The sequence below is a fragment of the Meriones unguiculatus genome, chromosome 20 (assembly GCF_030254825.1).
Source record: "Meriones unguiculatus strain TT.TT164.6M chromosome 20, Bangor_MerUng_6.1, whole genome shotgun sequence".
NCBI classification, from domain to species: Eukaryota; Metazoa; Chordata; class Mammalia; order Rodentia; family Muridae; genus Meriones; species Meriones unguiculatus.
This window is the reverse complement of record NC_083367.1, coordinates 13984492-14000225: the sequence shown is the minus strand read 5'-3', so window position 1 is coordinate 14000225 and position 15734 is coordinate 13984492. Positions and strand designations below refer to the sequence as shown.

General features: G+C 38.3%; 1 protein-coding gene across 7 annotated transcripts in view; it reads left to right on the top strand.

The window, feature by feature from the left end:
• The window catches only part of Orc3 (origin recognition complex subunit 3), a 53719-nt gene that overhangs the window by 1545 nt on the left and 36440 nt on the right, over nucleotides 1-15734 (top strand). For 6 of the 7 annotated variants that reach the window (XM_021642681.2, XM_021642680.2, XM_060373447.1 and 3 more), the window contains exons 2-5: nucleotides 2195-2249; nucleotides 5094-5191; nucleotides 7857-8001; nucleotides 14199-14303. In XM_021642681.2, the coding sequence (XP_021498356.1) occupies nucleotides 2195-2249; nucleotides 5094-5191; nucleotides 7857-8001; nucleotides 14199-14303 (403 nt within the window). Of the gene's footprint in view, nucleotides 1-2194; nucleotides 2250-5093; nucleotides 5192-7839; nucleotides 8002-14198; nucleotides 14304-15734 lie in introns of those variants that run through there. The other variant, XM_060373451.1, reaches the window with a different exon arrangement.

Sequence of the window (15734 nt, the reverse complement as noted above, 5' to 3'; positions counted from 1 at the left end):
GTATATTTGGAGACACGTCTCTCTTTTTGACTTTTATTGATTTGCAGCTGTCTATGTAGACCAGTCTGGCCTTGAATTCACCTGCCTGCCTATGCCTACCAAGCGCTACACCACCACACCCAAGTCCTAGTTAAAGATTTTAAAGGACTGACTAGCTGATGCTAGAAAAACAGATTTAACTGAACTAGTATTTCTATTAGGTCGACATCTATTTTTATTTTTCCTTGGCTACAAAGTTCCCGGTGTATTAAGTGCCCTAACTCCTAATCCTGTTTGTTGCATAAAACCCCATTTCTTTTTCTCTTCTGGTGCTGGGTATAACACTGTAGGCTTTGTGCACACTAAACAAGTGCTCTACCACTGAGCTGCATCCCCAGCCTTGGACAAAACTTCCAGAAAATTACAATTTTTTTTTCCAGGAAGACATTACTTCTGTAAAACATACAGAAGGTATCTTTTCAGAAAGCAATTTTTTGCCTTATAACAGAAATATCTGTTGATAAATGATTATGAAATAAATCTTATATAAACAAGAAATTTTTAAGAAAAATTGTCAGGAACTCACAAACCTTTTAATTTATTTTTCTTCTTAAACTTCGTAGTTTTTGACTGATGGCCTAGTCTAAAGTGGTTAACCATATTAATACTCATTATTTATATTAATGTTCATTGCTTATATTCATTTTCTTGGGCTAGTATTCATTATATCACTATCTATTCTAGAACATTTTATGTTTGTTGCAACAGGTCTATATGGAAAGGACGCAGTAATAGGCTTGTCAGAATACCATGCACTTCTTAAAAATATCTACAAGTAATTCACATAGCTTTACTAGTGGCAAATATAAGAATATAAGGTACAGCTTAATTTGGAACATGAAATCCAAATGGCCACTTTATAGTTTGCAAAGCTGTCTAACAACAGTCTATGATCTTCATTTTCTATGTAATGGAAACCTTAATAGAATATCCATGAAATGTAACTTTCATTTTGGCAGAATACACCACAACTAGAAATGTAGGAGCTAAGTTTCAGTAGTCAGATGCAATAGTAGGAAACTTATTGTAGCTAGAAAATTGCCAGGAAAATTACTTAGCAAGTTTCTATTCATTCTGTGTACTGATCTTCTAATGTGTTTGCTAGTACTGTCATAAACATTGAGAAGTCAGTTAGAAAATACATCCGTACTGTAAATATTCTCACAATTTATCAGGGGACAAAGCAAAGATGTTTGAGTAATAAAATCTCAGGAGAAGCATTTCTGGTGAGAAGATCCAGTAGGGTCTTCCACAAGAGAATGAAGGCCTGGTTTGTTTGATTTGGTTGGGCTGCATGCCTAAGCTGGCTGTAAAGGCATGTAAGGGAAGATGACTTTGAAATCTCTGGTCGGTTTTCTGTTTTTCAAGACTGAGTTTCTCTTCAGGGAGATCCACCTGCCTCTTCCTCCCTGAGTGCTGGGAGTACAGACAAGCATGCACGACCATGCCTGGCTGATTTTGAACTCTTGATTCTTTTGTTTCCACAGGTACTCAGATTACAAATGTGTAAACCTTGCTGGTATCTGTAATCCACCTGAGGAAAGTGAGCTGTCCTGATTGAGGCTAGCCTGCTTTATACAGTTAGCTCCAGCCCTGTGGGCTAGCCTCAGTCAGGACAGCTCACTTTCCTCAGCTGGATTGCAGATACCAGCAATGAGTTTTAAGCCAAGCTGAAATGGATAAAAGGAAAGGAGTTTTTTAATTGAGAAAACATGTCAAATGAAAAAAGAGTCAAAATTATCTCCTCACATCCTGGTTGTAGATGCTTAAAGTTAATTAAACAAAAATCTTTTTGTAATGGGTGTTTTAACTTAATTTTTATTTTAATGTACAGTATTAGTGTTATTTCCCTTCTAAGTTTTATGAAACTTGAACTTTAAAAAATTGGTCTGCATCTTAGAACAGTCCTAAAGACAAGAACAACTTATGGGACTGAGTAGAAGGAAATGGATAATTGTTCAAGAAAATTTCCCTTCTGTATTCCAAAGAAAAGTGATATGTTTTCTTAGAAATTGAAAGAAGTATCTCACACCCCAACTTAACCTTATAAAGAATTTGTTTATTCATGAAGCATTTCAGTAATTAGATTTGTCTGCTCTTTGCCTAATTTAACTTTATGCTTTATTTCTCCCTCCCCTCTTTCTTTTTTAAATAGGGTTGTTTTGTGTTTAAGCCAGACTTCAAAAAAAGAAAGATCTCTGTGCCAATAGGTAAAGGATGTTAATATCTAATTTGTTGATTTCTTCCCCTAGATCTTCTTAAACTTAAGTGATCATGAGCAATCTTTAATGTTGGAGGGGGTTGAGTTTACCAGAAACAGCTTAAAGAAAATTAAGGGTTTATTCCTTCATTATATAAGAAAGACACATACCAGGCAGTGTCCTCTGAAACTGCCAGCATTGTAATTATAACAGATACATTTGGTAGTATATTAAAGCATTTATTATGTGGTGGACTGTTCTAAGTATTTTAGTTTGTTTAATTTCCTCCGCAAACATTGAGGGGTGTAATATTATCCTCATTAACATATATGTGGATACCAAGACAATAGAGCTGGCCCAGTATTATAATGTAACATCATAGAGCTGGGATTTGAACCTATCCTTTGTGAGTTTAGACCCTATGGTCTAATCATTGCTTATGATACCTTTTAATGTGAGACAGATGTTTGCATAGAACTTTTTATGTTGGATTTCAGTAATAACATGACATTATTTACAGTTTGTAATATTTGCATTTCATGTGTGTAGCAGTATAATTTGAGCTTTGTTTTAGAATTTTTAATTTTTCTTTCATTGTGCTGGCCTAAGACTAACAGGTATTGTTACCGTATGAAAATGTTTAAGATACTGACTGATTGTAAGGGGTGGAGGTGAGGAAAATAAATTACACTTTTTAGCAGTTACCCTCCCTGACTTTCATACTTGAAGAAGATTGATAAGAGAAGGAGGGGTTTGGTTTGTAATAGGTCCTCTGACTAGAAATGATTTAGGTATAACCCTAAGCAAAAACTGGTAAATTCTCCCACTTGCAAGTGTATCATGGAAGCCTGCACATCTAACAAAACAGTTGGTCAAACTGGGAAAAGAGTCTAAGAAGAAAGACTGGTGGCTGCAGTGCTAGGGCTGCTCACACACACACTCAAGTAGAAGCTGAGGTGAGGGGAAGCTCCATCTGCAGCTCTGTCACAGAGGAAGAAATGTTGAAGTAAACAGAAAACTAAGGAACACAAAATACTTGATTGAAGGAAGTATGAATGTGGAGGAAAGTAGGAAATTGCAAGGAACATAAAATGTTTGAGTGTAACAGGCCACTAATGTTTTAAAATACGATTTTCAAGTAAATATAGCTAGTAATTTAGTGCCTAAACTATAGTCTGACTTGGGATACTTTTGCTGGGTGCTGGGTTTGCATTCATCTTTGGCTTGGATATAGATTTTTAAATCCATTTTAAAGATTTTTTTTTTTCATTTTTACCAGATCAGTTTTATCCAGTTAGTAAACCAGTGTTGGTTATTTTTGAGACATGCCACGATCACTATTAATTTCATAATGTGGCTTTTTTTCCTTAGTATTTTTAATTTTTATTTATGTATTTTTGCCTGTGTGTATGTGTGTCCATTACATGGCTGGTGCCTAATGCTGAGGCCAAAGAATAGTTTCCCAGGGAGTATGGCTGCAGATGGTTGAACCATTACGTGGAATCTGAGAATCAAACCCAAGAGAAGCAAGTGTTTTTATTGGGAGGCCACCCCTCCAGCCCCATGTTTTTGTTTTACTCAAATAACAAAATTGTTTGATGGCAGTAGGAGAAAAATTGTTATAGAAATAGAATTGAACAGTAGAACAAAATATAAAAGTTCAGAAAATGATGTTTAACTAAAAGCATCACAGGTCAATGGCGGAAAGGCAGAGTAGTCAATAAATGAGTAAATTTCTGATTTTTCCAAATTGGAGGTCATAACCCCTTACAAGTTATGAAATTACTTTAGTGGTCTGTGAAATAGAACATATATGCTGCTATAGAATAAAAATAAAAGTTGTTTTATGGGAAGGACTTTTATTTTTATATCTGCTGGGTATATATTTATTAGATTTTCAAAATAATATATTTCTTGATAAACATGGTTTAAAATTTTTCAAGACCATAAAATAAAAATATTTTCAAACAACTGGAGTAAACACTTTTAAAAGATTATAAAATAAGAATGACTATAAAATAAGCCGGCCATGGAGGTGCACACCTTTAATTTCAATACTCAGCAGTAACAGGCAGGCAGATCTCTGTGAGTTTTGGGCCAGCCAGGTCTACAGAGGGAGTGCCAGGACAGCCATGATTCTATTGCAATGAGAAACTCTGTCTTGAAAAACTTAAAAAAAACAAAAATAAGAAAAAGAATATAAAATAATACTCATTAGGACAGAGATGACTCAGTTATTAGGAGCACTGGCTGTTTTTCTAGAGGGAGTGGGGTTGATTCCCAGCACCCACAGGGCAGCCAGCAAGCACCTGTTGTTAGCTCCAGGCAAGAGGATTCAACACTCTCCCTTGTCTTTCTTGGAAATGCATGAATATTTTTAATAAAAGTGAATTATAAAAATTAATGCACATTAAAGACTGGACTAAACTATGTCAATGGTATAAAAACAGAATCAAAAATTACTGAATAGAGAAGAGTTGAAAGTAATAAAAGGTAAAGAAGATGAAGATGTGGATAAAAATATTAATGTGTGTTTCTACCTTGACCTGAAAACTCAGTATATAAAAGCTTAGAGATTCATTAGTAAGGAATAGAATTTTTACATTTTTAATTTTAAAAATTAAAATATATCCTTTTTAATTGGTAAAAATGAGTCATAAAATTAACTACAAAAAAGAAAGTACATTATTTTTCTCCAAATGTATATATAGATAAGTGGTTTTTTTGATATGTAGACAATGTTTTGACATCCCTGCCCCATGCTGTATGTCTCTGTAATTCAGTCTCTTAATTTTGTATCAAAAATAAATTGACTTTCTGGGGTTTCTTTTTTTTTTTCCTTTTTTTTTTAAGAGGACTATTTTAATCATGAGAAACTTGAGTCTGAGGACAGTAAACTTCGATTTGAAACATATCACTTGCTGTGGCAACGGATGAAATCTGAAACAGAGGTGAATAATTTCCTTTTTATATTTCTGTAATACAATACTATAAACCTTGTATTTGTTACTTCTCTTATCTCTAGTGCTGAGTTAGTATACATAGAAAATGAGAAATAACATTCAAACACAATCTGTATACCTCAAAGGAAATAAGGTGTCATGTTCTAAATGTTAAGCCTAGCCTTCATTACTGGAACATGATAGTTGTGAGGCAAAGAACTTTACTGTGGTGACACTCTTAAATTCAGTTAAGAAGTTGCACAAGTCTGAAGTGAAGCCTTTCCTAAATTTGGGCTAGCATCCAGCTTTGTTTGTTTTGGTTTCTTCTTGAGACAGTTTTAGCACTGTCTCAGGCTGGCCTAGAACTTACTGCGTGTTCAGGTAGTGACTGTCTTGAGTATAGGAAGAACTCCGGTGACAACAGCTTCTTTTGCTTAAGCAGTACGCTGCTAGTGCTTTGGTTTTGAATAAGAGCTACACAGAGCTTTTATGTGGGTGCTGGGAGCTGTGATTCAGGTCCTTATGCTTGCACAACATGTGCATTTACACCGGGCCGTTCTCCCAGCTGTTTCCCACCTGTCTTTGTTACTTTACACTTCACTTTCTCATTGATGTTTTCCATGTAGTTCTTGGAGATAAACTTGAGATTATGGTCTCCAACCTAGGCTGTCTTCTAGATTTTCTTTTTGTCTTAAGATTTATTTTATTTTTAATTATTTGTGTTTGTGAGTGCACATGAGGACAGGTGTCTTCAGAGGCCAGGAGAGCATTGAATTCACTGGAGTTGCAGTTCACAAGGTCGTTGTAAACCGCCCCCTGGGAACAGAGCCGCAGTTGTCTGTTGGGACTGCTGACAAACCTCCAAAGCTCCTGTTTTCATTTCTTAGGCTAGATTGTCGTGATATCCCGTGACCTGTGTTCCTGACATCACAGTCTTCTAGCCTTCCACTAGCTGGGTTGGCTTCTGAGTTATATTAGAAACATTCCCCCTTTTATGTAAATTCAGCTCTCCCAAACTTTGGGATGGGTTTCATATAGTCCCTTACCAGTACCACCTCCTTTATCCTCTGACTTTCACAGTGGTGCAAATTAATCCAAAGCAGTAATCTCCAGAGACGTGAGGTATACCTATTTCCTCTCAGTACATTGTGTGCTCGTTCATTGTGTGCTAACGTGTGTGTTTTCCCCTTCTATTCCCTCAGTACATTTTGTTTGCTTACTGTGTATTAATGTATTGTAGGTCCTCCTTCTCTTTCCTCTCCGTATATTTTGTGCTGTGCATTGTGTGTTGCTCTATCTGTCACTCCTTATAGCTCTGTGGGAGTCCTCTTTACAGTAAAACATCCAAATCCTTTTAACTTACAGTGTTTGTTTCATGGTCTAGAACCTTACCTGTTCATACAGCCTGTTTTCCTCTTACATTGGATCATTTCATACTTAGCTGTAGAGGGGTCCTCCAGATGTTTGGTGCTTTCTTTTTTGTTTCTACAGCTTGTCATTCTTCTTATTTACCTTTGCTTCTCCTCACCCTCTGCATCATCTGATCGTGCTCTGGTTCAAGTGAGTCGCCTCTTCAGCGTAAAGTAGATGGCTCCACATTTGTCTCTTCACCTTTTTAGAGGAAAGGCTGTCTTTCATGGCCACAAAATAATTAGTGAGTGGGATGGAACGAGTAAATGAGAGAGACTTAAATGGAGTAATCCAAAGACCAAACTAATCTCCAGAAATTTAAGGAAAACCTTTTTTAAATTTAATTTACCTGTTATTCATTTCATATATAATCCTCAAATGAATCTGTAATATTTCTCTTTCTTAAACCGGCAAGGGTCAAAGTAGGAGACCCCAAAATATACTTCTCTCTTTAACATTATTTTTTATTGTTTTAATTATGTCTACATGTTTGCCTGTGTGTAGGTATGCACACACGTGTGTAGGTATATTGAAGAGGCTAAATGTGTCAGACCCCAGGAGCTGGGGTTAGAGACGGTTGTGAGCTACCATGTGGGTGCTGAGGCCTGAATCGGGTCCTCTACAATAGCAGTACATGATCTTAGATTACCAAGCCATGTCTTCAGACCCTATAATTCAGCATATTTCCAAATGGCTATTCTGAGAAGTTATAGGCACAGGAATGCTCCGAGAAGCCATCATTTGTAAGATGAAATTTACATTTATCAACATAAAACAGGTTCATGAAGAGGCTTGTTTATCCAATATCCTCTTTTCTAAGGAAAGATTATGTCTTTCTTAGGAAGAAAAACCTGAGGGTTTGCTTCCTGACCCTGGCAGAGATAACCACACTGGCCTTGTAGTGATTGTTGTCTGGGAGACCTCATCTGCATGATGACCATTGGATTTACTTCACACTTCTGTAACATGCCATCCCTATTCCCCACTTTACTTCCCAAATTTCAACCTGTCCCCCCCAGCATTTTTTTCTGCATATCAAATGCAGTTTAAGTTTCAGCTATCTTGCCCTTCTCTTCCTTCTGAATATATTTTGTGCTGTGTATTGTGTGTTGATGTAGCTGTAGGGTTCCTGCTCTGTTAATCTACTGTCGCTTTATCAACTGAAATTACTGAATGTTCAATGGAAAAAAAAAATTTGAGACTTCCCTATACCAAGAAAGAAGTACGACTACTAATAATTCATGAAGTTTTGTTTTCTTTGCAGCAATTACAGGAGAAATTAAGTGAAAATCTGTTTGATAGCCTAGTTGAGTTTCTACAGAAGTCCCATTCTGAATTCCAGAAACATTCAAAAAACTGGGGATGTCACATGAAACTCAGAGAAATTCCTACTGCTGCTCTTATTCTTGGTATGTATGCATCTGTTTCTTTGCACACACCTGTACATAGTTTTAAATTTTTAAAAATATTTTCAGGTAATCTTTTAAGATTTATTTTATGTGTGAATGCTCTATCTGCATGTACACCTGCCGGCCAGAAGAAGGCACCAGATCCCAGTATAGATGGTTGTGAACCACCATGTGGGTGCTGGGAATTGAACTCAGGAACTCTGGAAGAGCAGACAGTGCTCCTAACCACTGAGCCATCTCTCCTGCCTCTTAAATTAGTTTTTATATTGAGACTAGTGAAAAATATTTTGCTCTTAAAAATGAAAAGAACTGTGTTTTGACTTACATACTTTGTAAACCAATAAAAGTTCATTATATATTCATGTATCTGTAGATTAAAGGAAACAGCTCTAGCTGGTACATTGTTATATGTTTTCTGAGGAGAACATTCTTTGTTTTATTCATTCTTTATATGTTATTTTAGAGTAATGAAATTTGAATTCAGTAATAAAATAACAGTGTGTTCGTGGATCTAATTTTTTTCTACCTTTTTAAAAAAAATTGTATCTTCAGTGAAATTTATCTATGCTGCTTATTTTATTCCTTGCATTTAAAATCTCAATTTCAGATACTCTGTTAATATTGATTGCAGAGGGAAGGATTTAGCTATATTGTATTTAAGTTGTTTCCAGATTATAGGTTATAATTTTTAAAAATATGCACCACTAATATCTAATTTATAGGAAATATTTGTATTTCAGAAAAATACAAAACTATCTCATTAAATAAGTTTTTTTTTTTTTCAGGTTAACATGGAAATCAGAATAAATTAAAACAAATAAAAAGCACAACACACACATACACACAGCAAAACCCATAAAATCACAAAATTGAACACCAAATTATACCTGCAAAAGACCAATAAGACAAAAAAATGCATAAACGTAGCAATATGAGGCAAAAAGTCTGCAGAAATACCATTGAGTTCACTTTTTTTGGTGGCCATTTACTTCTGGGGCCTGCGCTTAAGTGTGGTTAATGTGCCCAGTGAGACTCCATTGGAGAAAACTAAGTTTTCTTCTGCCTATGGGTACTACTTGAACATAGCTTCTTGATTAGGGTTGGAAACTTATGGCTCATGTGACTTCCAGCTCTGAGCACTGGGAACCTGCCTGGCTTGAACCTGTGCAGCCTTGTGTACTCTACAGTCTCTGAGATACATGTGTCAGGAAGACATTGTTTTCTTGGTGTCATCAATCTCCTCTGGCTCTTAGAGTCTCTCTGCTGCCTCTTCTGTATAGTTCCCTGAACCATGAGAGGAATAGTTTGATGAAGACATTCCATTTAACATTGAGTGTTCCAAAAAGATCTCTCTGTCTGAACACTGCCCATTTGTGGGCCTGGGTCTCATCTAACTGCCAGAGGTAGTTGATGATAAGTGAACAAGGCACTAATTAGAAGTCATTTTATTGCTGTGTTCCTGTAGCAGAACAATAGTATTTGGTTTTCCTATCTTTTTGTTTTTTTTTTTGGAATCTTGGCCACTGAAGCAGTGTCCAGCACAGGTTCCATCTGAGAGAGTGGGCCTTAAATCCAATTGGTTAGTAGTTGGTTACTCCCACATTTGAGCCACTATTGCAGGAGCATATCATGCTGGCAGGTTAATACTGTAGATTGCAGAGTCTGTGGCTGGACCTTTCTCCACTGGTAATATGCAGAGAACACTAGTCAGGTGGGTGAAGGCTGTGTGTAGGCTTCTCAATGTTCTGACCTTTGTGAGCATTGCACATGTATGCTGCACAGACAGACAAGCAGGCAGAATACCCATACATGCATAGTAAAAGTAAAAAATACCATGACATAGGCAAAGCATGGTGGCACACACCTGTGATCTCTTGAAGGACAGACAGGAGAACTAAGAACTCAAAGAGACAGCCTAATTTATGTAGTGAGCTCCAGGCCAGTTTGTATTCCAATACTGACCCTGTCTGAGAATAGAGCAGAGCAATCATGAATAAAGTTAAATTTTCACTAATAAATCCTACCTTCCCACTGATGCCATACTTCTGATTTCAGGATCAGCTTCAGTAGCAGGCCTGTTTGAATGGTGCTTATAGTTCCATAGACCAACTGCCATTGCACCCTATCATTTAATATTTTATCTACTGTCTGTTCCTGCATGTATGTTTAGGTCAAATCTACTCGCCGTTTCGTCCCCTCCAGGTCTTCCCCTGGCTCCCACTCTTTCCTCCTCAACTATGTTTACAATGAATTGATTTTTATTCTCTTTTGCTTTGGCTTTCTTTCTCTTTCTCACTCATACCTACTGAGTCTATTTAGTTGTGTCAGTGTGCTCATGGATGTGGACTATCTACCAGAGCACAAGTACTCTCTCAGGTCCCACATCCTTGGAGAAATCTGACTCTTGTCTCAGTAGCCAGCAATAGCTCCTCAGTTAAAGGCAGAGCTTCGTAAGCCTCACTTCTCTCTATGCTGGTATTTTGGCCAGCTTTTGTGAAAATTCTCTGCATGCAGTAACATCCTCTCTTGAGTTCATGTGTGTAACTGCGCTGCTTTGTCTGACTAATACTATTTCAGCACAGGCATCTCTCCCTCTGGCTCTTAAAAACTTTCTGTCCACTCTTCTGCAATGCTTTCTGAACCTTGGGTGAAGGCCATATGATACAAATGTCCGTTTAGAACTATGCGCTCCACAGGCTAATTCTCTGCCTGTTGACTATGTCTTTTTGTTAATCACCGTCTCCTCCAAAAGAGCTTCTTTGAGGAGGGTTGAAGGATGACTCAGTCAATCAGAACATGGTTACTCCCACGCTATTCTTGCACCAGTGAGAATGTCCTACCAGTCCAGTTATTACTGTACCTTGATGGTGACCCGGACCTGTAAAAACAAAAAATGACATAGGCAAGGCATGGTGGTACACACCTGTGATACTAGCACACTAGAGGGACAGAGCATGAGAATGACTTGCCAGCCCAACCATTATTGTATCTTGAAGGTGACCTGGACCATTCGGTAGTTCCTCAATGACAGGTTCCTGAAGAGGAGACCAGGAGATCAAAAACAGTAAAGACACGAAGTTGGGGCCAGGAGACCATGTATCAGCTATGTTTTATGCCAAGGAAGTTTATTAGGAAATACAGCATCTTATATACACTGTAGGGAAAATGGGACAGAGTCATCAGAATGCTTTCATACAGTGGGATGAAGTTAGCAGGAAGCTGATTCAAGTAATGACTCAAGTGAAGACAGGGTCTCTCAAATGCATCACAAACTGAGCACGCAGCAGCCCTGGTCCCATTAACTCCAGTTTCTTTGGGTGGCAGGGGTTGGGGGAAAGAAGCGAGGTTCCAAGGAATAGAAACTAACTCCCTCAAGGCCCTTACCCCAGCTGTAGACTGGACCTTGCTAATTCTGTCCCTGGGCAAGGGCACAGAAGTAGTGTCCCCTTTTGTCCTTTTATCAGAGCTTCTGAGAAAGCCTTGCATTGGCCTGGCTCCCAAAGTGAAGGGTTCACATTTGGGTGAGATTGTTGATGATTTTCTCCCCTGGTAGCATGTGTAGAGCCTTTCTTTCAGTCCTATAAAGCTATCTAGTAGGGACGAAGTTTCCAGGTCTGTACCAGCTGACTCCTCTATGCCCTAGTACTTAGTGTCTTCAGCAGTTGGGCTTCAGGTTCTGGGACGGTAGTCCGTAATGTGTGGTAGGGATCTGTAGGACCCCACCGACCAACAACTGAAAAAGAGGTGATCCATACCCGGCACTTTTTATTGACAGCATCTGTTGTGTTCATCAGCTGCTGCAATTTCCTGGTGAGGTTCTTAGGGTCTTGTATGTATGGAATCATATCATCAATAACAATATTTTCACTTTCTCATTTTCTGTTTATATCTCCTTTGTCACCTTCACTTGTCATTTTCTCTAAGAATCCAAGCATTGCATTAAACAGGTACACAGAGAGTAAACATCCTAGTTTTATTCTTGATTTGATCTGAGTTGAGTTTTTCTCCTTTTAGCATGATGTTGGGTATGAGCTTGTTGTATGTTACCTTTATTATCTCAAGATATGTCCCCTATATCACTAAGCTCTCTAGGCCTATTTTCATGAAGGGATGTTGGATTTTGTCAGAGGCCTTATCTGCATCTAATGTGGTTTGTCTTTGAGTCTGTTTCTGTAGTGGGTTATATTTACTTACTTTTATATGTTGACCCATCCCTACTTTTCTTTGATGAAGCCCATTTGATTAGGTGGTATGGTCTTTTTGATGTGTTCTTGAGTTTGGCTTAGAAGTGTTTTATTGAGAATATTTGTGTGTGTTCAGAGGGGAAGATCCTGCTATCTGATTTGAAGATCCCTTGCAGTTATGAATGGGGAACTTGACCCTCTGATGGCCTACAACTCTCAAGTGCTTTGTTTGAGTACTGGCAGGCCGCAGTAGAGGTGGTGGCAAGAAGCACAGTTAGAGAAATGGTTGATAAGTTGTGAGGATTTACTCTGCCCTGCTTCCTGTCAACAGGAAAATAGAAATTACATTTTGCAAATTTATGGCCTGAAAATTCTTTTCTAGTTAAGAACGTGTGTTGAAGGCTCAGAGGTGTGGCTTACTGTTTCAGAGCTCTTGCTCTTTTAGGAGAGAATAGTTTGGGACCTGGTACCAGTGCTGGGCAGCTTATGATTGCTTGCACATCCAGCTCAGGGCTGACTCCTGCTTCAGTGCAGGTGTGCCAGCACTAATATGCACACTCACACTGACATGCAAAGACACACATAAGCAGGAAGAAAATCTTTTAGAAAAAAAGTGGGGACAAAAACACTTTGAAAAATTTGTAAAAGTTACCTTCTTTGAAATTATAATTTATTTCTTCAACATTGTTGATTATCTTGTTGAAGTAAGATCTGTTGTTTCAGGGAACATAATGTTAAATAGATTTTATGGAGTCTTCTAGATAAGCCATTGTTTAGCTCAAGTTTTCATTTTGTTTAGAGATGCATTATTTGTATTATAGATGTTGTTGGTGTGTGCTGGGAACAGTGTAACACTGAAGGCTCTGAGCCAGTTACTGTCTTCCTGGGGTTGGTTGGTTGTTTTTAAACCACATATAGCCTGCTCCCTTTGTTACTGTTCTGTTGCCATGAACCATGAAGAGACACCATGACCAAAGTAGTTTATAAAGACAGCATTTAATTGGAGCTTACAGTTCTGGAGGGTGTGTCCATGGCCATCATGGTGAGGAGCATAACCGCAGGCAGGCATGCAGGCACGGTGCTGAAGCCGTGGGTGAGAGCTCACATCCTCCCCTCAAGTTGGAAATAGATAAAGAGAGAGACTGGGCTTGGTGCGGCCCTTGAAACCTCAATGCCCACCCTATGGTGACACACTTCCTCCAATAAGGCCATATCTTCTAAGGCCGTATCTTCTAATTTCCCCAAACAGTTGCACCAACTAGGGACCAAGCACTTAAATACATGAGCCTATGTGGGCCATTCGCATTCAAACCACAATAACTGCTAGAAATAGATAGGTGGGAAAGCAGGCAGGCAAGCAAGCAAGCAAGCAGACAGACAGACAACACATTAAGTATTTTGCTCATGTATTGTTTTCTGGAATTTGTTAAGGGAGATTATTGTTGACATGAATGATTCTGAAAGTTTTCTTTTTACTAAACCCTATAACTTGTATGACAAGTCTCAAGCAGTTTGAAGATATGTACTGCTATCTGATTAAATGTCAAAAAATTTGTTTATTTATTTATTTGAGATAGGGTCTCTCTGTCTCCCAGGCTATCTGAGAACTCGCTATGTGGGCCAGGCTGGCCTCAAACTCACAGAGATCTGCCTGCCTCTGCTTTTTGAGTGCTGGGATTACAGGTCACAGATTGTCCGGTTCTCCCTTTAAAGCAGAACCACAGCAACTTCTTCCAGTAGTTCCCACCAGTTCCCACCTTCTTAAAAGTCTCACCATCCCCAGGAAGACTCTCAGATTCAACACCTGGGCCTTGAGCTATTCAGTAACGGAGCTGTACTACATTCCTTTAGATCGTGTCCTGTGAATGAATCAATTGTGCTGCAGTTTTCTTCATTTCTTTTGCAAATCATGTTGTTAAATCAGTTTTACTTAGTGCTTTGTTGGCTTTTTAAAATTCCCTTTGTTAAATTATTAAGAAAGATGATGACATGATGGTGTTTATTTTCTCATAGGTGTGAATGTCACAGATCACAATTTAATATTCAGAAGTCTAACAGAGACCCTTCAGAATAATGTCACACCATATGTAGTCTCATTGCAAGCTAAGGATTGTCCAGGTAATATATGAATCCCGTGGTTTCCTGGTGAGATGTTACAAAATTGTGATCACCTCTAATCTCCTTCCCCATGGTCTGTGCACATCTCACTCATTTTTACTCATTGCCATAAATCAGTTTACTTATCCTCTTGAAAAGCCACAGATGGCTCAAAGTTAACTAGTCCATGGGCAGAGCCAGACTTGAGTGTATAAAGACATTAAATCATGAAGAGTATACATTATCATACCCAGCTTTGTTTGCACGTAAAGCCATCACATTAGAGTGTGTACAGTCATACTCAAATTTGTTTCCATCTGAAGTAATAATAGATGTAATGTAGTAGTTTTGTTGTGATAAATTAGAATTATTATCTTAAGGATGTCTTTAAAAATTATTGTAAATAAAGATTTATAATCAGTGAAATAATTTATGTAATGTTTTTCTTTTCTTTTTTTCTTATTTTTCTTTGAGACAGGGATTCTCTGTGTAGCCTTGGCTGTCCTGAATTTGCTTTGTAGACCAGGCTGGCCTTGAACTCACAGTGATCCACCTGCCTCTGCCTCCTGAGTGCTGGGATTAGAGGCATTTGCTACCATGGCCAGCTGTAACTTTTGATTTTTAAGGGCCAATACATTCTTTTGTCATTCAGAATAATGTAAATACATGACATTCCGAAAATAATTTATAATTCCCTGCTTATATATTTTCTTCTTTTTTAAAAAAAGATTTATTTATTATGTATACAGTGTTTTGCCTGCATATATGCCTGCTCACCAGAAGAGGATATCAAATCTCGTTATGATTGGTTGTGAGCTACCATGTGGTTGCTGGGAATTGAACTCAGGACCTCGGGAAGATCGGCCAGTAATCTCAATCTCTGAGCCATCTCTCCAGCCCTTATATATTTTCTTAGATAACACTTGTAGATAAATTTTGATCTGATCTTACTATGAACTTGACCTGTCCTGCGGGCTAGTCGAACGGGGTCCACCTGAAAGAGGGAGTGGAAATTGGGGGACAGAGACGCGAAGAATGGAGACAAGACAGATTTCCTGATCAAGTCTCGGTTTACTGAACGTGCAAACAACACTTATAAAGCAAAGGGTACGAGCAAAATTTTTTCACAGTAGCAACACATCTGTGCCACCTGGCAAGGCATGCAGGAATTCGCTCAAAGTTACACAAAGTTTGCTGTCTGGTTCCCAAGGTTGCAGGGAGCTTGCTATCTGCTTCTCAGGCTCCAGAGCACCCCACCTGCAGAGACCGCCAAGGACAGTCTCTGAGAAATGGAACTGTGGATAAGACCCGCATCTGCCAAGGCCAGGAGGCAGAATTTCCATTACCAGACTCCTTCATGAACTAATGAAATATGTTTGTTTATGTTATTTAGAAAGGATCTCATGTAACTCAGGCAGGCATTGAATGTACCATGTAGCAGATGGTGACCTT